The 23,179-nt window shown below is 41.1% G+C and overlaps 1 protein-coding gene across 1 annotated transcript; it reads right to left on the minus strand.

Annotated features, from left to right (window-relative positions):
* Positions 1-246: 246 nt before the first annotated feature.
* CYBB (cytochrome b-245 beta chain) lies at positions 247-19,927 on the minus strand. The gene is made up of 13 exons (XM_005484387.4): positions 19,778-19,927; positions 17,260-17,355; positions 15,763-15,873; positions 12,326-12,410; positions 11,237-11,382; positions 10,274-10,464; positions 6,567-6,696; positions 5,578-5,670; positions 3,959-4,212; positions 3,528-3,690; positions 2,566-2,712; positions 1,266-1,390; positions 247-560 (listed from the first exon to the last, which is right to left on the minus strand). The coding sequence occupies exons 1-13, from the start codon at positions 19,820-19,822 to the stop codon at positions 434-436; spliced, it is 1,713 nt and encodes a 570-aa protein (XP_005484444.1). The 5' UTR covers positions 19,823-19,927; the 3' UTR covers positions 247-433.
* Positions 19,928-23,179: the final 3,252 nt, after the last annotated feature.

Below are 23,179 nucleotides of genomic sequence, written 5' to 3' on the forward strand. Positions count from 1 at the left end.
CATTAGTTGAAACAGTTATTCAGGAAAAGCTGCCTGCTAATAGCAAGCATTATGCTGGAATGCTTTATTGTTTAATAGCACCAAGCTTTATGGGTCTGAATTGGCTCCCAAAAGCAAATGACAGCCTCCACTCTTCAGCAGTGTGGCAAATAATAGGAGGATAAAGGCAGTTAATTGAGGGGAAATCCCCTCACACAGACTAAGAAAACAGATTTCTACTAAATAGCCAGCACACAGAGGGCAATGAAAACTTCCCTAAGGTAAGACTTGACTCTTTTATTCTACCACAGAGCCAAAATCATTCCCAAGAAGCAAAGGGACCTGTGTTAGTGTAGCTGAAATTCAGAAGCTGGGCTGTCCTTCCCAGACTCCAAACAGAAAAACAGATTCAGTCCTTAGACTTTGCTTCTAATGACTCCCACTTGCTTCAGAGTTAGAAATTTTCTTTGTTAAAAATGAAGTGCACTCCTCGTGGATCAGCTTCTGAGTTGCTGATGCTCTGCTTGTTGAGTGTGTCAGCCAGGCCCTCAGGGCCACAGAGGAAAACACCTATTCTGGAGCTGTTGAGAAAATGAAAATATGGTCAGAAATTGGTATGGAGCAGCTGGATATTCCCCATGTAAATCATTTTTATGTTCTAGAGATGCAAGGTTTTTTCCCAATTACAGGAACTGAAGTAGAACTGGATGTCTATCCCCTAAACCTTATAACCCCTTCAAACTTATTGCTGCTTCTAAAACAAAAGCTGAGCTAAATCTCAGCTCAGCCTTAGTCAGTCAAGACAGGTTTGCTGACCTCACTGAATCAAAGAAATAGAGATTCAAAGAGCTTATGGCACAAATTCTTGAGAGGAGCTATTCTGTTTTTTTCCTGCAAATTTTGAGTGGTTAGCTAAAGGTCATCCATATTCAGGTTTGGTTTCTAGAGGTAGAAAGTGGTTTTGGAGGTGAACCTGATATTCCTATTTACTTCAGCTAGAAGGATAGGGATAGTTTTTTCCTAAATCTTCTGCTAGTAATTAGACAATCCAAGAAGTATCTTGTGGAAAAGGAATGATTTTTTTAAAAATTGTAGGTCAAAATAATTTGTTCAAGATCATGGATCATATCCATGGCTGAAAATAGAATAGAAAATAGCTGGAGATAGGTACGGTAAAAAAATGCTCCTGAAACTTTATCAGCCAAAGGAACAAGATTGTGCTGTATGATGTGTATGGCCATTAAACAGAGGAAGTCCACAGACATTATAAATTTGCAAAGGTTTACCCAGGATGCTTCCCCGCAATCGTTTTGAACTCATTTTCCCAGTTAGGTCTTCCATACAAGGTTTTCTGTTTCAGTCCTGTAATCACATCTTTCTCTTCTTCATGATGCACTGCAAAGTGAGTGGCCTGTGGGAAATGAAAGACAAGATCAGAAAAATACAGCAGCATTGTGTTCTGGTTAAAAAAATAAAAATGTCAATACTGACTGAATTATTTCCCCAGTGAGATTATGGAATTTATGGTGTTTTGCAAGGAAAGCTAAGACTGATAAAATCCTGACTATCAGCATCTACCCCTTCCTTCTCCCCAGACTGGGTGACCTCAAGAGTTAAAGCTGTGAAACCTGAACACAGCAATTAATTGTAGGGTTTTTTCAATTCACAGGTTTAGTCTAAGAACTCTACCAGAGGACTGCAAATTAAAAAAATCTTTTCCCTTCAAATGCGATAGCATGACTCCCTTGACCATAATGGAATCCTGCCAGTTTGTTCTCTGGAGGGTTTGATCTAAATGAGGAGGCCTTGCCTGTGTAACTTCCAGCTAGACCAGATAAATTATGTAAAGCAAGGAAGAGAAGATGTGGTTAAAGGCATAAGCTCAGGCCTTACAGAGTTCTGTAACCCTTTTATATGAAACAAAAAAAGTTCCAGGTAACTTTATCTCCAGGGAAAAAAATGTGGGACTTTTCTTCTTTCCTTTCTCTTTTTTTTAATGTTCCGTATGTGATAACTTCTTTGCTTCTCCCCTCCCTGTCTATCTAGCTGAGCTACAGCACTTTGGGCACATGGTGAATTTTGCAATGGTGAGATAAATGCAATGTAAAACATCACTAAAAGTAACAGTGAGAGCCTTTCCTGACTCAATCCCACATTCTCAGGTGTCTGCTCCTTTGCATCCCCACAGCAATCTACTAGTACAGGACCAGAGAACTCATGAGTCCTGAAACAAATATGCTGCTATGGTTCAAGCTTTGTGCATTGGCTTCCCTGGTTCCTAAAGCTCTTGATTACATGCTTGAGGCAGCATCATCTGCTTTGGAGACTCATACATGGTCAGCTGAGGTCCCTCCTGTGAACAAAGCCTGCTTCCCACAGAGCCAGAGGAAAGCAGAAAGGAAATCAGTGCACATGAACAATTGATCCCAGGTAACTTCTGATAGGTAACACCTGTCTGCACACAGACAAAACCTCTGGGAGCCAGGTGGATGCCCAGGATAAAAGACCATTTGAATAGTTATGAGAACAAATTTTCTAACATCAACCTCAGTTTTATGGCAGTGATATCTCCCACTGTGTGTTTACCTGAGTTTCATCCCAGCCTGTAAGGTAGATGTTATAGCTCAGAAACTCTGCATTATTCCTCTCCTGCATTTGAGCCTCCAGAGATTGCAAGAGGTCAGCAAACCATTCAAAGGCATGAGTGTCCCTGCAAAGCCAGTAAAAATAAATCTGGAAGAGACAAGAATGAGCTGTCAGGGGACATAGGCACTTATGTTTTCCAGGTTTATGTCTGCTGACAGAGTGAGGATTATAGAGTTCTGGTAAAAAACGTCCTGAGAACATCAGTAGATGGGTAGGATGGTATTGAAGCTATTCAGGAATTTTGATGCTGAGAGGGTTTATAAAGCTGAATGACTGACTGCAAGAACAAGGAAATATCTTCTTGTTTCTCTTCTACACTTTCAGTTCTCAATGTTTCCCCACTTATCTCCTTGTAAAACGGTTTGTTAGGATATAAATAAATGATTTAGAGGTGAACTCTCTGTCTGCTGGCAGGCAAGATAAAGTAGGTTAAAAAAACCAGTTCTGTTCTCTGAATATGGCCATAACTGCAAAGTGTGACCCCACACCTCTGCACAGGGAGTTTCCAGGGGCAGGAGGGGACAGGAGGATGCTTCCATTGTTCTTCTACTTATGAAACGCCTTTTTCTTTGTGCTGGGGGAAGGAATGCAATATTTCCCCAGGCTGCATTAGCGCCTTGAACTTTATGTTTCTCAAGGAACACCATTTCCACTGCAACTGGAATTCCCCAGGGCCACAGTCAGGATTAGCATGTGTGATTTGGCTTGTAGGCTATTTCTCCTTTCATTATATTTTTGCTTTAGAGCCTCCTGTTTTCTTCCTGCTAACCTTGAGAGTCAGCTGAACTCCTTCTTTTAGGACTCATGCATGCCTGGAGCCAGATCACCTTTGCTATGCCTGTTTTGATTTGGGCCCTTGGCCCTTGAACAGTTTCAGGGATCTGTGAAAGAGGACACAATACCTTCTTGAGCTTAAGGTTGGTGGCATCATGGCAGTATTTGTACCAGACAGACTTGAGGACAGATGCAAAGGGGGTGACCCCTATTCCAGCTCCAACCAGCATCACAGTTTCATAGCTGAACACGTCCTCACTCGCTGTTCCAAAGGGGCCATCCACAGCTATCCTGGAATTGAAAATATGCTTATTAAATCAGCAGTGAATATTTATTAACACCATTTATAATGACAGTTAAAATGTATTTGTCTGCTACAGTGCAAATTTGGACTGAATACTAGTCAGCAAAAGAAGAGGTGGAGTTGATAGGAAAAACTGTAAAGAGGCTCCTAAGACCTACATCTGTTTCACCATTCAATGTTGGTGTCACTGGTGCCATCAAATTTCTTGAGCAATATTTAAACTGCCATTGGTGTTTTTTGACTCTTTGTACATACTTGGGCATCTTCCATGCCTCCTGGAATTCTTGTTTATCACAGCCACAGGCGTTGAACAAGCCCTCAGTCCAGTCTCCCACGATTCGGACATGAATGCTGAAGTAATCCTCTTCTGGGGCAGAAGTCAGTGTGAATGGATGCCATTCCAGTTTAGACACTGCTGGGCATTTGACAAAAATGTATTGTCCAACCTCCATCTTGAAGCCTTTTTTCATCATCTGGAGCTCAATTGTCTTGAAGGGATGAATGACCACCTACAGTGAGAAGGGCATCGGGAAAAATAAGGAAAAGAAAATGTCTGTCCTCACTGATGTATTTACATCCACCATCACTAACATCATTTCTGCTATAAGAGCGAGGAAAGCAGGTGAAACTTTCTTCCCAGCAGAACTGAGAGTGAGCAACAGCACCTGACAGGCAGATGAAAGCCTGCAGAGGATGCTGATGTTTTGGTTGAAGTATTTTCTCACACCACACTTGCAGTCACTCCAAAGGACAGGCCAGGCTGGCCCATCTTGTAACACATCACCAGATCTGTGTAAGCACATTGTTAATTCCAGATAGACCTTACCCACTGGCACAGAGCACAGAGTTAATGGGCCTGACTGTAAATATAGGGGCAAAATCACAGGACTATCCCACAGATATTGGATAGGCAGTGCCACTGGAAATGGATGTTTTCTTGTTTTAGTCCGGTGGGACCTTGGCTATTCTTTAGAAACAATCTTCTTGAAGTAAAACCAGTAATTCTGTCACTCTAATTTTTAATCTTAAAGTTGCCTGCCAAAATTATTTACATTTTTCAAGAGAGATTTGCAAGAGGGAGAATCAAGTCTCTCTGTCTGTTAACTTATGTATTAACTGTGGTGTTTAGGATGGTGAAGGAAATTTTCTGCCAACAGGGCACAAAACAGATGCCTTAGAAATATAGTGTAGAAGAGGCTCACAGGATATTTTGGTAAAATTATCAAAAGCACACATTTAGGAGCCTTCCAATGTGTCAGCATTATTATAGAGCACAGTAGAAACGCCTAATGTCATCCCTCAAACCCTGCTATGATTTGAACAGGGTGTGTCCTTGGGATACAGCACAGTGCCATGTGAGGAAATTACACTGGGAAAGGCCAGGATAGTTTTCATAACTTTGAGCTTAGTTCTGTGCTAATTCAGCTGTCAGAATTTCAGGATCAGTGTTAACATCTCTGCAGCACACCATGGGAATGGAAGCTCAACATTAGACTCGGATACATAAAATAAACATGCTCTGAACTCGTTTTCAGGGGTCATTTGTTCTGTGTCTTAAATTGGTCTCAAGTCTATGGAATTTCTGTACTTGGAATTTTTTCACCCAATACAAAGAAAATTCATTTATTTCCTAAGATTTAATCCTGTGTCTTAGCTAACTTCCTCCTCTTGCTCACTTTTAGAGGCCACATTTGTATGTTAGATGTTAGCATCATCACAGCAGTCAGAGCATTCCTTCCACTGATAACCTGGGTATGGAGGAGCCTCTGCCTTTGCTGCACCATTTGGAGAAGAAGGTGATGCTCTGCCTGGTGTTAAGTGCAGCATCAGCTGCACTTAACTTACCTTTGTGATAACAGGTCGTTATCACTTACCTTTGTGATAACAACCTTCTGCTGTGACCTCCAAAACCGCACCAGCCGCTCACACAGGTACAGGAACATGGGACCCACCACCCACTTCCATGTCTGTAAGCAAAGAAAACAGGTTAGAAGATGAAGATCACAGAGTCATAGAAAGGTTTGGGTTGGAAGAGATCTTAGAGATCATCTAGTTCCAACCCCCTGCTGTGAACAGGGGCACCTTCCACTAGATGAGATCAACTTAGATCAAATCAAATACTGGAAATTCCATAAGCAGAGGTGAAGTTCATGTAATCGGTATTGTTTATTAACTAGATTAAGGAATCCTTAAGATATATGACAGTTTCAAAATTCTGTTCAGAGGGGGAATTTCTTTATCTGTTGACTGCTGCAGCTGGCTTTTTAGTTTCTACTAGAGTTACAGCAAGGTATTTTCCTGCAAGTAATTTTGTCTCTGTCTAAAAAAGAATGTAACAAAGTGAAATGTGGTGTTCAGGTGTTATTGACTCAGGTCTGTATAACTGCAGGAAAAGATGTGGTTTCTGTTAACAGATCACTCTGAAATGTGAAAGAAAAAACAGCCTGGTTAGTCAATAAAAGCTGAAGTTTCAAATTCACATTTTCAGGGGTGTTATTTTCTTGCTAATGATCATTAGTCCATTAGTAATGTTAAACTATTTATTATGAGCATTATAGCACTTTCTAGATATCCCCAGGAGCCATTACTTTGCAGTTTACTTTTTCGATAAAAAGTTCTCAGATACCAATTTGCTCTTTTGCTTTGTCTGTCAGCTGTGCTTATTTTACAGCACACTGGAAATGTGTAGTCTGGAGTCCATTTCTGCTTACAACCCACTGTGCCCAGACCTCTTGCTTTATGCAAAGAAAGCTGCCACTGAAGAGTGCTGAGGGTTATATAGCTGGTTTTCTATGCAATTTAGAAAAAATAGAAAACTGTAAACAATTTTAATTGGATTTGCAGACAAGCCAGCTGTTCTTACCATAGGAGGATTCCCTGAAAACTGGGGGATTGGGCAAGCCTCACTCTTGCCCCAGAGAGTGAAGTTCTTGCTGCAAATCTCTGGGTTGTGCTCAGCCAGGCTTTCAGCTGTCTGTCCCCGTACAATACGACTGGGAAAAAAATAAAGGTCATGAAGGCAATGAAATTAAAATGAAAGTATCTGTTCCTTATTGTTACTCTATTTATGTACATCACCCTATTTATATGGAGTTGTCAATTTCTGCACTGCTACAGCTTTGATATAGATTTACTGCTCTAATCTACCCACAAAGTTACTATTAAAGAAATAAAAATGGGGAGGGAAGTCTGTGGGATAAAATCCTGACTTCAAGGTTAAGTGAGGAACTGAGAGTTATGCCCATTACCACTTCCAGGATGTGGTCACAATTAGAAGGCTTGGTTCTTTTCTGAGTTATCCTACTTTTTTCTTCAATTAAAAAAAAAAAAAAAAAAAAAAAAACCAAAAAACTGACCAAAAGAACAAACAAACAAAACAAACAAAACCCAAAATCTGGAATGGTCAATTTGCTACTGACCACTACAGAGATTATTTCTGCTGTTTATTTTAGAAATTTGGAGATCTCTTTACAAAATATTCTTCCTTTGGCTCTTCCTCTCCCTCTAATGCTGTGGAGCAGCTGCTCAGGTGCCATGAATGAATACAGATGCTTTTGACACAAGCAGCTATTGCAACTATAGCACCTTGCATCAGCCGATTATCTGGCCTGAATTTTCTTGGTTGTTTTTTTTGTTTATTCATTTGTTGAAGTTTGTTTTAGTATAAAGAATCCTGACTGATCCAGTACAGTTGTATTTCCAGTAGCAGAACTGGTGAAGAGAGGTAATTTCAGTTTCAAGGGGCAAAAGTATATTTTTTCACTGTTTCCCACCTCTGTCTGGAGTTCTGCCAACCTCAAGATCTTAGTAGAAAAATTCAGATTAAGATCTGCTGAATTTTCGCTAGAAACAGTCTGCTTCTGATCAGGCTGGTCAGTTTTATGCCAATGTGATTCTTTGATATCTTCTCCCCATGACTTCTCTTTCTGCTTTCCTAGCTCAATGTCTGTGAGCTAGACAACATTTCTGATATTTCAAAAATCCCCATGGTATATAAGCCATATTCATGCCTAGCTTTGTGTGACAGATTTTTCAGAGAATTGTTACAAAACCTCTGCGCAGGGTTGAGAGACAAGATATTGCTCATAAATATTACTAATGAACCTCTTCTTCATTAAATGTTTGATTAATATCCTGTCTGAAAAATAAAGGGAAGCAGTGGCAGTGTCCCAGCAGCATCACGAGTTGCAATTTGCAGGGACATCAGCAGTTGCACTTCACTTCCCCACTAATGACAGGGGGTTCAGCTGAGCCACCTCTGGGATCAGTTATGGGAACAGGAGGAGCTCATTTCCTCCCCTGCCCACCCCATTGCTTAAGAGAAAGGGGGTTTGAGGGTTTTTGCCCTGCTCTATGCTCTATTAAAGGCTTGACAATGTCAGTACCATGTAGAAGAGGAAAAAAAAGTTTATTTCCCTTTATCAGTCAGTGTAGATGCTCTTTCTAGTGCTGTAATTAAGCTTTCAGCAGTATGGACTTACAGCTATTTCTTTTTTGGCTGAAGGTTTTCTTTAAACTCCAAAAGAGTGAACTTTACCTCTGCGCCCTCTCCTCTTCACATTTACTGTGTTGGGAAATTTGGGACATTTGTCTGTGACACAGAGCTCATGCACAAACAAACAACAGTGCTTCAAAAGTGCTGTAACAGCTTGTAACAGACAAGAACTATTGTAGAGTCAGAGAATTAAATCACACAATGGTTGGGTTGGAAGGGACCTCAAAGATCATCCAGTTCCAACCCCCCTGCCATGGGCAGCAACAACTTTCACTGGACCAGGTTGCTCAGAGCCCCATCCAGCCTGGCCTTGAGCCTTGAACAGTTCCAGGGATGGGGCAGGCACAGCTTTTCTGTACTATCTATGTCAGTGCCTCAACAACCTCACAGTAAAGAATTTCTTCCTAATATCTAATCCAAACCTACTCTCAGTTTGAAGCCATTTCCCTTGTCTGTCACTCTATGCTCCTGTAAAGTCTCTCTCCATCCTTCTTGAATCTGCCCCTTTGATGTTATCAGTAACCTTTGACTCAGCTTTCTGTGTATACAAAGATGTGTGTTTGTCGAGATTAATGAGAATACGTGTGACAGCCTTCTGGCCCCTGAGATAAAATGGCATTTATGTCTCTTCCTAACATATTGCTTTGAGACTGTCAGTTCATACTCATTCCATGACATCCATCTTTGCACACGTGAGATGCCTTCCATGAGTGTAACAAGCCCATCTCGTATTTGTCAGTGTATTTGCTCATTATTACCTTGAAGGCCAAATAAGTGAGGTCACTGAGTTCACAGCTGGAAAGCATCCTTTCCTCTACAGATGAGAACATTCCTATTTATATCTGCTTCCAAAGGATAGCTGAACTTCACTGACAACACTGCTGCCCAAACTCTTGCCTTTTCATTCCAGTACAATTAAGATGGTGGGAGTACAGGGAACACTGAAGTAAACAAAAATTCAACTTTTATGCTCAAAAATATATGCTCTCCACTGACCTCTGGAAAGGGAAATGCTTGCTTTCTGATAGCATTGTATAGTAATCACTGGTAAGTTTGGACATTGTGTCAGTAACTATACACTGTTTGCTGCAGAAAACATGAACCTCTTGTTTTTTTACTTCCAGAAGTGTTGCTCAAACTGTTTCCTTGTTATAAAAGTTGGAATGAACAAATATGCTGGGGGTGATTCCCATCTGCCTTCTATTTTTGTTCTTCCTGTTTTACTTTGATTTTTGTCTTCTTAGTGGCACTAATGGACTGTAAGGAAGTGGTTTTGAATAGTCATTTTTGCTGGGCATTTTTAAAGCACACTTTCTATTGCATGTAGGACTTCCTTTGAAATGGGCAATGTAGTGTAATTATTAACTATTTAAATGTAGCTTGGATACTTGAGTCTTTTTTCTTTATTCATCCATTCTTTGGTTTTATAAAATGGATCTAAAGTTCATTTTTCTAAGGGCTAAAATTGTGTTTGTGTAGTGCTAAAACTGTTTCATTAGGCTTTTCAGCCCTTTCAGAAGAAGATATGGAATGAAGCAACAGCAGAAAAAGATGTTTGGCATTTGAAAGGGAGAAAACTTTACAAATACCTACTTCTAAGTTGAAACAGCTAAAATTCTATTCTTAAATGCTGCTGATAATACAAGTTAATCCAAGCCTGAAACATAAATCTATATTACTATAGTTTTCATCATCCAGTAAAATTCTAGACTCTATGTAATTTTTATACTGAGATCTCCTTACATGCATGTGTGTGATTCAATTCCTTTTAGGAGAGGAAGGAAAATTAACAATTAGAAGCAGAAACCTTGGAAAAGAGTTTTGCAGTTGAGGTATCAGAAGAAGTTGAATGATAGTGAGCTTAAGTATGCCAAAGCCAAATGAAACCTGTGTGAGGACAGCTTGTCGCAAGTATCAGTGAGAGCCTCTTGACTCTCAGAGCCTCTACTGGCCCATCACTGCCATCAAAACTAGCTGCTGCTCAGTGACAGAAGCCCCCATACTCATGTGTGAAGGGGGCTTTCAATAAAGATTCAGTGGTTATCAGACATTTTGTGATAAGTGCAAATACTTACCCAGCACCATGGATTACAAGGCCAATAAAGAAGATGACAAAGAGATGGTGGGTGTACCAAAATACTTCAAAATACGACCTCCGGATGGTTTTGGTGGATGAGGTGATGATGAGGATGAGAGCCAGTGTGATGACAACCCCAGTGATGCCAGCCAAGTATGTGAAAGCCACATAGAGGCCCCCAATGGGATTCTGTGAAACAATTGCACACCTTGGTCTAAGGAAGGGGTTGCACCAAAGCAGAGCCAGTTGAACCATCCCTCACCAAACTCTTTACTTGGTTATAAGTCCTTAAGTCATCTGATGCCAAAATCCCTGTTCATTTTTGTTGCGCTGCACATTTACCTTTATTAAGGTAATTGGAAGTAGAGAGAATGCTTTTTCTATGAATTAACACACCAAACATGGTTTCTTACTCTGCCATGGCTCAGCAGGACTGCTTTGGGGAAGGTGAATACATTTGCACAGCTCTGGTGCTCAGAACTGGAGTCCTACATCCATATTTCAGGAGCTAAATGAAAACTCTGCTTTCCTCTAGGATTGCACAGCTGTGGGACTCATAACTCATGCAGAGTTTGGAAGCTCAGTGCTCTTCTGAGAAGTAGGGAAGTACTTTATTTTCTTTTTCCCCACTCACCAGAGCTTAAACTACCCAACTTCAAAACTCTTGCCTTTACTTCTGTGTACCTTTCTGAGTGCCATGTCTAAGTCAGAACACTGCTTTACAGGGTATGCTTTTACATAATGTTTCAAAACTACTTTGAAATCTTCAGGTGAAAAAGGTTAAAGTACTACCAGAGCTCAGCAATGATATTACTGGCAAATATAGAAAAATGAATTCTACAAGGTTTTTCTGCATGATGGCCCAAACCCAGACTATGGACACCAGAAACAGGCACTCTGCCCAAATGCTCTTGTATGATCACCCACACAAATGTCATGATGACCCTTTGGAGTCACTTACAGCAAGGGTTTGCCTGTAGAAGTTCACATAGCTTTCCTTTGGTTTGTCCCCAAGGCCAGAAAGCACAGCTGCCAGGGTGCCTTTCTCTTCAACACGGGCTTGCACACTCCACTCCACGTTGAATAAGTGTGCAATGGTGTGAATTGCTAGGAGTGACAGGAGAGGAATAATCAGCATTGACCACAGGTACTGGGTGGTTTGGGGTAACATCTGAAACTTTGTCACATTTATCAGCTGCTGCTTAAGGGCTCTGCCGCTCTTGCCATCTTCATCACAATTGCAGATCACTGATGTGTTTTACCGTTAAAATTTTACTACCTGAATTTTGCAGGCTTTGGGTGAGGGAGGGAAAGAAGTAATGGGAAATTTTCCGTATATTTTTGTTCAACAAAGCCTTTCAACAATTCGAGTAGTAGTGCCCTAACAAATAGGATACTGAAACATGGAATGGCTTAAACTATTTTTTAGGATCATCCTCATTCAGGACTTCTGTAAAACAGCCAGGAATTGAATATGGATTTATTTGGGGTCACATTTGTAAGTGCTGTTTTGTTCTGCAGTTTTGCTATTAATCATCAGTAATATTCTCACTGAGCTGAATGCATCCAAAAACTTAAACCAGTGACGTGTTCACACAAATTCCACTACATGTTTTTGTAGTGTAAAATTGTACAATGCTTTTCAAAAATTGAACCATCTTCTATAAGTAGATACTTATTTATCTTCAAAACAGGTTCAAGCTTTTTATATTCTTTTTAAAAAAGAATTTCTATTATTTGTTTTAGGTGGCAGATAAGATGTAAGTCTAAACAAGAATCAAATCCAGTGTATCTGGTTCTCAGGACATTGCTAAACACCCTTTATTAAACTATCATAAATAGTGCTGACAGTTCAAAATAAAGGTATTCTTTCTTATCTTTTGCTCTCTGACAGTTGGCACATATCTGGAAACTGATTTAAGCCTTGGCACACACTGACTCCTTTAATGAAATCAGGTCTCTGTCCATATCCTTAAGAACTTTGATGCCACCTGAATTCCATGTAAAATACACAAGAAAGCAGCAAACACAGAAACATTAGAGTACCAACCAGTGTGAAGGGCAATCATCCAGGCCACCATTTTGTGAAAGGTGAGGTTTCTGTCCAGCTGTCGCCTGATCCGAGTCGAGCAGCACTTTGGATAGAAAGAAAAAGGTATTTGAAGAATATTTTTGTTGGCTGTGCACACTTTTTAAAGGCAGAGACAAAACCAGAAGCCCCGAGCACATTGATGGCATTGCTAGAAAAAATTCAGAATTGCAGAATATACACAAAAATATTCTTTCAGAAAACAGGAATTCCAGATGATGTTTTAACATGTCCCCCTGAAACAAAGTATTTGATAAGGAGAAAAAATTTAACATCCAGTGTGACAATGGAATACATCTTATCTGTTTTAAATTGTACATTATAAACAAAATGAGGGATCACAGTCTGCTGTGGCTGAGTGACTGCTTTGGTAGCACCAGGATCCTACTGTGGTTCACAATCTAGAAACAAGCTGCAAAGTTTGGGTGTAACTGTCTCAGGGAGCTCCCATCCCAATTCATATCACCTATGGCAGTGATACGAAGGCATTCCTTCCCCAGAACACTGGATTTAGTTCTCAGGCATTCACTTACAACTTGATTTTGGAGTCACCCAAAGAAACCCTAGCAAAAATCTCTGCAGATACAAACCAAAGAAATTAATTCTCAAGAAAAACAGAATGACATTTTTATTACTAATGATGATGGGCTCCTAACAGACCCCACATGAACTCTGCTGCAGTCCCTGGGAGTTTCCCTAAAGCCTTAAATCTCTGTAAAGCTGCCATTTGCTGTCTCCACACAGTAGAAGGCATGACTGTCATGTGCTGTATGTTTGCATTGTGTTTGCTGACCGGATAAGGGAACAAAACACTGTACAAACTACCACAAGTATTTCCTCACAAGAGACAAACACTCTGGCGCTGCCACAATCACTTCAGACTACAATAACAACCAGGAGAAATTTGGCCTTTTTGTATCACCTGTATTGAGAAACAATAAAAGATATTGTTGAATAAAATGTAGAATGGTGAGCCAGTGCTTGACTCCCTTGCAAACACCACTTGATCTAAGGAGAGAAAGCCAAGCAATGGCAGAGGGCTCCAGCTGCCTTCAGTCATATGGCCATTAACAGCAGTGAATACAGCAATGATGGACATGCAAAACATATCACAGCTATCTTTTCAATTAAAAAGTTATAAAGTTATCACAAATAACTTTGTAACGTGATTTCTGGGTGGCAGGATGGAGAGGGCAAGACTTTTCTGTACACTCCCTTTGAACGCTGTGTTTGAGCAATTCCCTCCTCTTCTTGACCCCAATGACATTGCTGTTGGGAAGGTCACCTCTCTTCCAATAAGTTATTTGACATTTAAATGATTTTTCTTATAGACTCTCACAGTTGTTACCTGCAGAGCATAGCTAATCAGAGACAACAGCACAACAAGCTGTCCCCCTGTGCTGAGGCACAGCACTGTCACTGCTGGTGGCTCACTGTGTGTTTTTGCTGAAGATCTAAAATTACATCCTTCCTGAGGTGTAGCTTTACTGCAAAAAAGCAACTGGAGCTAAACAAACACCAGCTGTCTGAGTCCAGTTCTGTACCCCTCCCTGCCCTCCTTGCTCACCCTCAGAGCCCTTTGCTTCCTCATTCCCAGCCATCAGCAGGGCAGTGTGCTGCCAGCAGGAATGGAACTGTGTCTCCCAGCCTGGGACTCACTTTTGTCTGGGTGTAGCCTGAGTGACTCTGCCACAATGCCCAAGGCAGAAGGACTGACTCTGTAGTTTGAATACAAAGTTTCCCAAGACCTTGGTTAGAAGACCTAGGTTATGCATGCTAGAAGAGGAGCAATTCAGGACAAGTAGCACAGAGTCCCAGCTGGAATACAATTCTCAACACCCAGAATCAGTTTTTTGCCTTCCAGTAGTCTTCATGTGTGCACCTAGCTCTTTCACTGCTTTGAGCTCAGAAGATCTCTGCCCAGCTTTCTTTCACCTGTGCAATCTCAAAAATACCTTTTATGATCATGAGCTTGTCATTATTTTCCAGTTGAATTCATCCACAGCAGCATTAATTCTTTCTAAATTTATGTTCATTATTGACTGCTGCTGCCAGAGGAGTCAGCTCTGGATTTTGGCTGATACTTACTGATCTGCCTGGGGAATAACAACTTCAACCCTACAGATTTATTTACTATCCTTTCTCCTTTTCCATGAATGGAGGGCATGGCTGGCTGCTTTGTAGCATCTCAGGATCTGAAGGAGTACAGGAAAAGACTGAAAGCCTGACATGTATTTCCAATTTTATATTGCTAATTGTTATTCCTTAGAAAGGCTAGAGCACTGGCCTTGCTCATAAATGTAATTAAAGAGTTTAAAGTGGTAGGCACATCTCATTTATTCAGCCACCCTCATTGTGAGGATGTATGTTGTACTAGATGGAAGTACAGCCTATTTTGTCCCTGGTTATTTTCTTATTGCTTCATATCACACTTTCTTTTCTTATGAAGGACTGTTGAAACACTACATCTATTTTATCACTTCCTCTTCTGCTCTGCCTTTCCAGCCCCTGCAGGCTGTCTCATTTGCATTAAGAAATTTAGACTGGGTTTAGAGATGAAAAACAACTTCTGGGAACTGGTTTTGTTGATCCTGTTTATGTTAAAAATGTCTAAAAAGAAAGGAAGAATCATTATACATTTGGAAGGACAATTCATGAACTTGAGGAGCATATTGCTTTTTCACTGGACCATGGCCTGCATTGTCTGCATTATTTCTGCTGTAATAGCCAGAAATCAAGATTTTGGCAGTGTGATAGAATCAGTACTATCACAGGAACCTCTCCAGCTGTCACTTAGGATAAGTTGTCCTTTCCTTAGAGTCAGCTCCTCAGTGCTGTATATAACAGTTGTATTTGGGAGCTCAAAAAAATCAAAGGGTGTGTGAAGTATTTCATCTGAGATGGAAATGCAATTCACACAAGATAGAACATGATTTATGAGCCAGCTGAAAAAAAGCCCCATTCTGGAAGTCTGTAAAAGACTACATTTACCTTAAGGACTGAGCATGCAAAGACAGACAGGGGCTAATATTTCTCTCTCTAAGTGAGTGTAGCATCAGTGACAAACAGTGGATGTGTGTGAGCACCAACAGCTTCTGCCATCAAAAAAGGGACTTTGCATCCAGGGCAGGACCATGCCCAGGAGGCAGCTGAAAAGGGAGGACTCAAAGGAGACTAATTCAGCTAAGCTCTCAACAGAGCTCTAGATACCCCATGGGCATTAGAGTTCAGTCTTGCTCATAGCCAAACTCCAGGCTTATCTGCTTCTCATAAAAGGACATCCTCAAAATATGGTATATTTGGGGAACTTGAACACAGTTTCTTGGTATACTTGCAAGTCTGTTTAGATATGAAAGATAATATCTTTCACAAATTTTGAAATTCTTTCTTCATCTTACCGCACTTGATCCTCTGAGGAAGGAGAGCAGGTTTCGACATACTGGCAGCAGAATCAGCATGCAATTGAAATTCAGGCAGGCTGCAGGGGCCCTTGCAAGAGCCAGAGCACGCTGGAATTAGAGAGATGCTGTTATTAGCTGCATTATCTAAGACATTATCCAGGGCACAGATTTCATTTATGTGTTATAGCTGGTAAAGAGTGTGAGATTTACAGTTCACATTTACACCGTGAATATTCAAAGGAATCATGCTCTGGTCAAGGCAGAAAGACATGAGCAGGCAGAATACGTCCTGCAGACAGACAGACACCTCCTGTTTTCAGTTTTGGATTAACATGGTTGTATAAAAATCTCCCTGCCATGTTTGGCATTCAGAAGTCAAACACAGGGGCAAATCTAAGCCATTTGTAGAGTTTTGTGTCCCAAGGCTGCAAAGAGTCTGTCGTTTCAGTTTGTGGGGGTTATGGACAGCTTATAAGCGAAGTGGTTTAAATTCTCTATCAGTAAAAGAGTCCAGGGAAATGTGTTGTCTCAGCTTTTAGGAATCTGTTTCCTTAATGTTGGTCTTTATATCCTTAAATATTTAATATTTTTGAATTGTTTGAAATGAAGTAAAAATGACCATATTAATAAAAATGCAGTGAAGGGAAGAAAAATAATGTTTGTTCTCCTTGCATGGATTGAGACCCTTTTAGGTTTTAGAGCAGAGCTGTTTGGGTTTACACTGAGGTGTACTTATCCAAGCACAAGTCTCTGTGATTTCAAAGGCAACTGCATTATGATTGCAGAGGACAGGATTTGACCCACAGAGCAGAAGCTGTATGCAGAATGGGATTTCAGGCTTTGTAAAATTAAACCACGGCTTTGCAAACCTTCAGCAAAATGCTGTGCTCTGTAATCTGAAGCTTAGGCTGACTTTTATGCCTCTGGTCAGGGTTTTAAAATATGTGAACAAATTAATTTTCCCTGGCAATTGGTCATGACCTTTGGTAGCTTTGGAAGCAAGTTTGTAGTAGGACACTCAATGCTGGATTAACCAGCTGGATTACATGGAATAGCCCAGGATCCAGGATCACTTCACTACCTGGCTACCACTCCCATTCTTGATGAATATATGGATGATGATTGCTTTTCAGAGCTAATATCTTTATAAACTATTCATGCTCTGAAAAATAATTGCAAGGAGAAATGACTGCACAGCAGTTCAACAGCAATATTTTATTAATCTTTTGCTTAATAAAATAGCCACAATTAATGCTTAATTTAATTACCAGGAGCATAATAGTTAACTGAAAACATCTTTAGAATGGCATCTCTCTATTTTGTGTACCAGCTTTCTGTTCAGAAGCATGAACATCTGCCTACATTCAGTTATCTGCTTGCATGTGACTTTTACATGAGCCTACTGCTCCAGCCACCAGATCCAGTTTTGATCAGCTAAAACCATTGAAAACTGCTGTGTGCTGTGTCTGTGCCAGAACAACGTCTTGTACTTACGCCAAGGAGCACTCTGGTGTAGAAGAACTTTGGTGGGACATCATACACAAGATAATACCACCAAAAGAGGAAGACATTTAAGCCCAGCCACACAAGCTGAAAGAGAATTAAACAGGAAGCTTACAGTTTGTTGTTAGAAGTAATCTGTCTGAATTTACACAGTTCAGATAATGGTCAGTTACCTCCCTGTGTTCCTGTTTGCACAGAGAGATGTACTGCAGGGTATAAAGTTTTCTGCAAGGGTGATAGAAATCTTTCTGGTGTAAACAGGCTCTGATTTGTGAACACAGGGTACAGGAGTGACAATAGACAAAAACAGAGCAATGTGCAGCTGCAGTGTTTTCATAGGTCAAGGAGTTTAGGGTTGGTTGTATCAGGACTGGCATGTTATAATTGTTTAATTCTGAGTCCAGTTAAATCTCTAAATACCATTGAAGGTTAAGGACTGTTTAAAATGGCAGTTCCCCTCCACAGCCACATTAACCTATGTGAGAGGAAGACTTGGGAAGTGTGACAGAGAAGCTTGAGATCTAAATTTAGATGGGCTGAATTACACATAGGGCTGAATTCAAGAAGAAGGTCTGAAAACAGCCAGCAGGGAATATTCAACACAGGTCCTTGGTAGCATGTACACTACCCCAAACCAGGCTTTGTAGAGGTACTGCAGAATTTTCTCACACTTACACATCATGAGGTGCATGTTATTAACTCTTAGGCAGCTACAAGTCCATCTGGCAAAAAAGGTCATAATGAATTTGGATATTTGCCCTCCTGGAGCTGGTTGGCTTATTTCACATCCCATATTGAAACACATCTGTAACACTGCACTCAGTCTAAGTAGTTTTACTAAGTGGTGCATGAAAACAGAGAGAAAGTCTGAGAACGGGGAGAAAGCCCAGAAAAGGTGACATTACAGCTTCTCACCCCTCCTAATCCATATATTTTGCTAGGTCTTTGGCTCAAATAACACTCTAAAAAAACCTGGGTTAATTTCAGATCTTGGAAATGTAAATAAATACTGGGAAATGAAGGGATTTCCATCAGGGTAAGCCAGTATATAGGAAATCCCCAAGTCCTCGTTAAAACACCAAGCTCATCTCAGGATTAAGTGCTTAGGACACATTAAAAGTGACAGTGGCACACTGTGGCAGCATGTTTCTGTTTTGAAACAGAAACAAGGTACATCAGCAGGAATTGTGTCTGTCCTGTTTCTGTCAAGCACTGGACAGCCCTGTGCCTGCTCAGTGTGCAGTAAAGATGGAGAGGTTAAAGCAGAACACTTGGGTGGGGTTTCCAGTGCTCTGTCCTTTTAGCTGGTTTCTTTATGTCTGTTAGTTTCCTTCCCTATTACCCTCATCTTGTTATAGCTTTGAGGTTCAAAATCTGAATTCCTTATTTGAGCAAAATAAAGGCCTCTTACTTAATTCTTTTAATATTTCAGTTCTGGTGGGGAAAAAAAAAAGGGCAAAAAGAAAGCCAGAATTTACCTCTTGGCAGTTTCAACTTCCTCAAGTCACTGAAGGTGACAGAACACATAGTTACTCCCTTTCAAAGCACTGATGTACCACAGCTATGGGATTGTGTTCCTAAATTACAAGGTCATGCACGAGTACTGATTGCTCATAGCAGCAGAAATACTTCTTGGAATAAAGATGCTCACATTTCAGTCACCAAAAAGATACAAATTCTATGCTTTCTTTTTCTTCCTCACAGTATTTACATCTACTAATAAAAGGTAGCCACAATACCTGAACTGCTCTTTTGGTTCAGGTATTTGAACAGAAAAACATTTTGGTTTTGTATATGTTTTTAATACATATATGTATATGTACATAACATATGTATAGAGGTATACCTTTAGCCCTTGTATCACAATGTGAAATAAAAAACCCCTACTAGAATACAAACTTAGTTTTCTCCAAGGAGGACTGCCCTGCTTACTCTTTAGCATTTGTGAAAGCAACTGGGATTTTCTATATTTTTAAATCTTGCTCAGAATTAATTTAACCTACTTTCACAGCCACTCTATGCAAACTGTAAACAAATTCAATTCAAATAGTAGTTGTCTTAATAAAGGATTCATGAATCTGCTCTAAATCTCCACTCTCTTCTCCCTTGAATCTGACATTAATAAATATTTTATACCATCAAGACACTGTGCTTTCAGTTAGACACATTTCTGTTCATAAAATTGCAAGAAAGGGTGATTGTTTTAATTGCTTTCTCTGTTGAAGTGCACATAGTTAAGTGAGTAATAAAGTTGAGTTTTTTGCTCAGCTAAAGTATTTCTAACAAAGCAAAGTTAATACACGATCATTTCTCAGTTAACAATGAAGCCTACAGCAACTGAAATACCAGAGAGCTCCTTAAAAATGATTCCCTGGAAGCATTTCCCTGTATTTGCTGCCCCAGTTTCAGCATACTCAGGTGCATCTTTCCCTGGCACAGTGAGAACTGCTCAGCACAGCTTTCTGCAGAACATTTCACTGGACACAAATCCAACAGAAATTGTACTTACAACGACGAAGATGGACAGTCCTTCATTCTCCACCCAGTTCCCCATGGCTGCCTGAGATGTGTGAGCACAGCAGCCCTGCTCTCTCTGGGGCAGCCTCTACGTCTCCTCTTATGAGGAAGTGAGAGCAAAAGGTTGCAGCACTCTATTTCCTTTCTCATTCATTTGGGAAATAAGTTAACCATTTAATCATGACCCCTGTTCTGTTTTGAATATGTTTCTATCATCTCTACATATAACCTTTCATAACTCAAATACATATAAACTGTTGAAATAGACTTTTTCATTGTGATACAAAGATAGAATAAATTATACAACTGGTCAGGTTTTCTGCGAAAAAATATATTACCACTTTATATAGCTTTTAATGCTGAAGTGTAGCATAGAAAGCACAGAAGAGTTACCCCTGCCCAGACCTGTCTCTTTTTAATCAACTCAGCACTGAGATGCAGTCCATGCTGGTCTTTGATGATAAATAATCACTATTACTATTTCTCTTCCAGTAATTCAATGTCCACAGAAACTTCAAAGTGTAATCTAACATTCCTCTTTGTCTCACTAAACTCCTTCCAAAATTCCTCTCTGTTCTGGCCAAAACTGAGGAGAAATATCACTGGATAGGCTTTTTTTCATGGTGTTGAGTCTCACAGGATGCCCTTTGATGGCCATCCCAAACTGATCACAGAATAACAGAATGATAGAATGCTTGGGTTGGAAGGAACTTGGAAGATCATCTACATCCAACCCCCTGCCACAGGCAGGGAGGCCACCCACTGACTCAGGCTGCTCAGGGCCCCACCCAACCTGACCTTGGATGCTTTCAGGGATGGGGTAACACTTCCAGAGATGCTGGATGTCATCAGAGGGTCTGGTGCCCATATTTTTATTTATGGAGGTAGCCTCTGAAAGTTCAACAGTTGGAGTGGCTGGGAAGGAAAGGAGAGAGGCAGTTTTGATGTGTGAATGTCCATTCTTGCAGTGAAGACAAGCCTTCTCTCCCTGACCAGAATGGCAGTATTCTCACTGCCTTTTTCTTCTCCCTAGCTCAGGGTAAGTTACTTGTGCCTTCTCTGGGGTGAGCCAGTGCAGGTATCCAGGATGATCTGAGCTTCAGCAGCTTTACCTTGCCTGGAAGCTCCTCAGGCACCATAGCCCCTGAAATATGGATTTATTGGCTTAGGAGGTTTCAGGCTACAAACCCAGAAGGGGCTGAGCTTGGATCAGTCACAACAGTTGCAAAGTCTGAGGTCCTTTTGACAACCTGAACACAGATCATGAAGCAGAGTATATTTCAGCTGCCTTCAGCCTAGCAAGTATTAAATGCAGCAGCTGATCTCACTGCCTGAACTCAAAAGAAAAGGCAGAGGTGCTGGGCCCTTCCACAGCTGGTGAGTTCTGCTGCTCCCTGATGCCTCTGAGTTTTCTGTTACCTCTGACAGTGACATGACAAGCACAGCAAATTTTGCCTCTTGCTGCAAGTGACAAATTTGGGTAGAAATTTGGTACCAAAAGCACCCACTCATCACCCCTGATTTAATTCTGATTGTTTCACCTTCTAAATGAACGAAACGTTTTTGCTATTACAAAAACCTGAATGTTTTATATTTTGTACTTATTTGGAACACATCCTGTACAAGAAAAAAACGTCAGCTGTGTATTAATTATGTAGGAGTGTAAAACTGAAATATGGAAAAAATTAAATGCTATCTCAGTCTGTGTATAAAATTTGTTTCAAGCTACTTGATTACACAAAGCATTTTTCATCCTTTGTGCTCAAAAGTTCAGTCAACACTGATCCTTTTTCAGCATGACAGTATTGTAAAAGTATTCATGTCTCAAGGTTCTTCCTTTCCTCACAGTAATTTTACCTCATTGCTTAGGAATTAATTTAGCTCCCCTTCTGCTCTGCACAATAAAGGTCTGTGTACTGCTGCACAAATTTAATGCCAGGTGTTTGCAATAGGCCTAGGGGTTCCACACATGTCCCTAAAAGGGACAATGAAAAATTCTGCGAGTAAAAACCCCCAAAGAGAGAGTGCTATGTGAAGAACAGAGTGAGAGATCCAGCTGCTCCTCATGCAGCAGGGGGAAAGCCAAGCAGAAACCTTGATTAACCTCTTCTATTTAGTAGCCTGAAGTCTTTATTTTGAATGCAGGGCAATCACTGTTTACCAACCTTGCCTTGATTCTACACCAAAGAGGAAGAAGCAAACAAGGGACTTGTCAAGCTGTCTTCGCTGAAAAGACTTCACACGCAGCCTGAGGCTGTCACTCTGTGTGCTTGCCTTCACTCCAGGGAATGACATAGCCTGAAACTTCTGCTCTTTCTGTTTTGTTTACAAAATAAGTGATTCCAAGCTGAGAGAGCAGAAAAGGGGATAGATATGAGCCAGGGAAAAACATGTCAATGAGACTTCAATGACTGGCAGATCCTTCTAGGTCCTTGCTTTGCACTATAACTCTCAAAGCAACTCTCTGCTCCAGTACTTCCCCACACTGTCCTTTGAAGCCATAATGACAGATCCACATGCTGTATTAAAAAAAATCTATGTCTGGTCCAGATGCTGCTTGCCACACCAGTCTTGGCTTGAAGTCAAGCAGCACCACCGCCAAAGGGGCCAGAATGGCTGCACACTGCCATGTTATTGTAGAAGAGACACCACCAGCAGCATGTCCTAAGTACAGACAGAAATTCCATCTCAGTAGTTTCCAGCAGAGCTGGACTAAAGCTGCAACAGCATAACCTCCCATGTACAAAGGCAGAGGTAAAATTAACCTGCCTTTGCACAGGACTGAGGGAGAGGGAGCTCAGATGGCATCCTCTGGGCAGGGTACCAGCTTTATCCTCTGCTGATGTGGCTCTGGAACACAACCATCATTTCTGTGAGACTTCCCTTCCCAGCGCTGCAGATCCACTTCGTTTACACAGGCTGGTAATAGCCCAGGGTAGCTTTTCTCTGTCTGGAGAGAGGGACTCCACCAGCGATTCCCGCTCAAGAAAACACCTTGACAGATGTGAGAAGAGGGATGGCAGCCTCTCCTGTGCCCGTCTCGCCCGGGTCGGTGGTTCAGCAGCCCCGCGGTGCCACCCGCTGGCAGCGCCGGTCCCGGGGAAGGAGCTGGAATCCTGCTCAGCCCTTCCCTCCCTATGCACCTTCCCTCGTGTCTCCTTTCCTGCTGCATCTTTGCTCAAAACCACTTTCCTGCTTTTCCCTCTCTCTTTCAGCACTGGGCTGTCAAATCCCGTTTCTAATTAGCAGCTCCTGATCACACTCTGGGAAAGGACTTCCAGAGCAGAGCACCTTAGCTCACTTCGTTCCTCCTAACAGGATCTGCTGCAGCTCTATTACTCCTGACACATTTGCATCCCCATTCCACGACCAGAAATGAAGGAGGCGCCTCCCA

This window comes from Zonotrichia albicollis, chromosome 2, assembly GCF_047830755.1.
Source record: "Zonotrichia albicollis isolate bZonAlb1 chromosome 2, bZonAlb1.hap1, whole genome shotgun sequence".
In the NCBI taxonomy this organism is placed as follows: domain Eukaryota; kingdom Metazoa; phylum Chordata; class Aves; order Passeriformes; family Passerellidae; genus Zonotrichia; species Zonotrichia albicollis.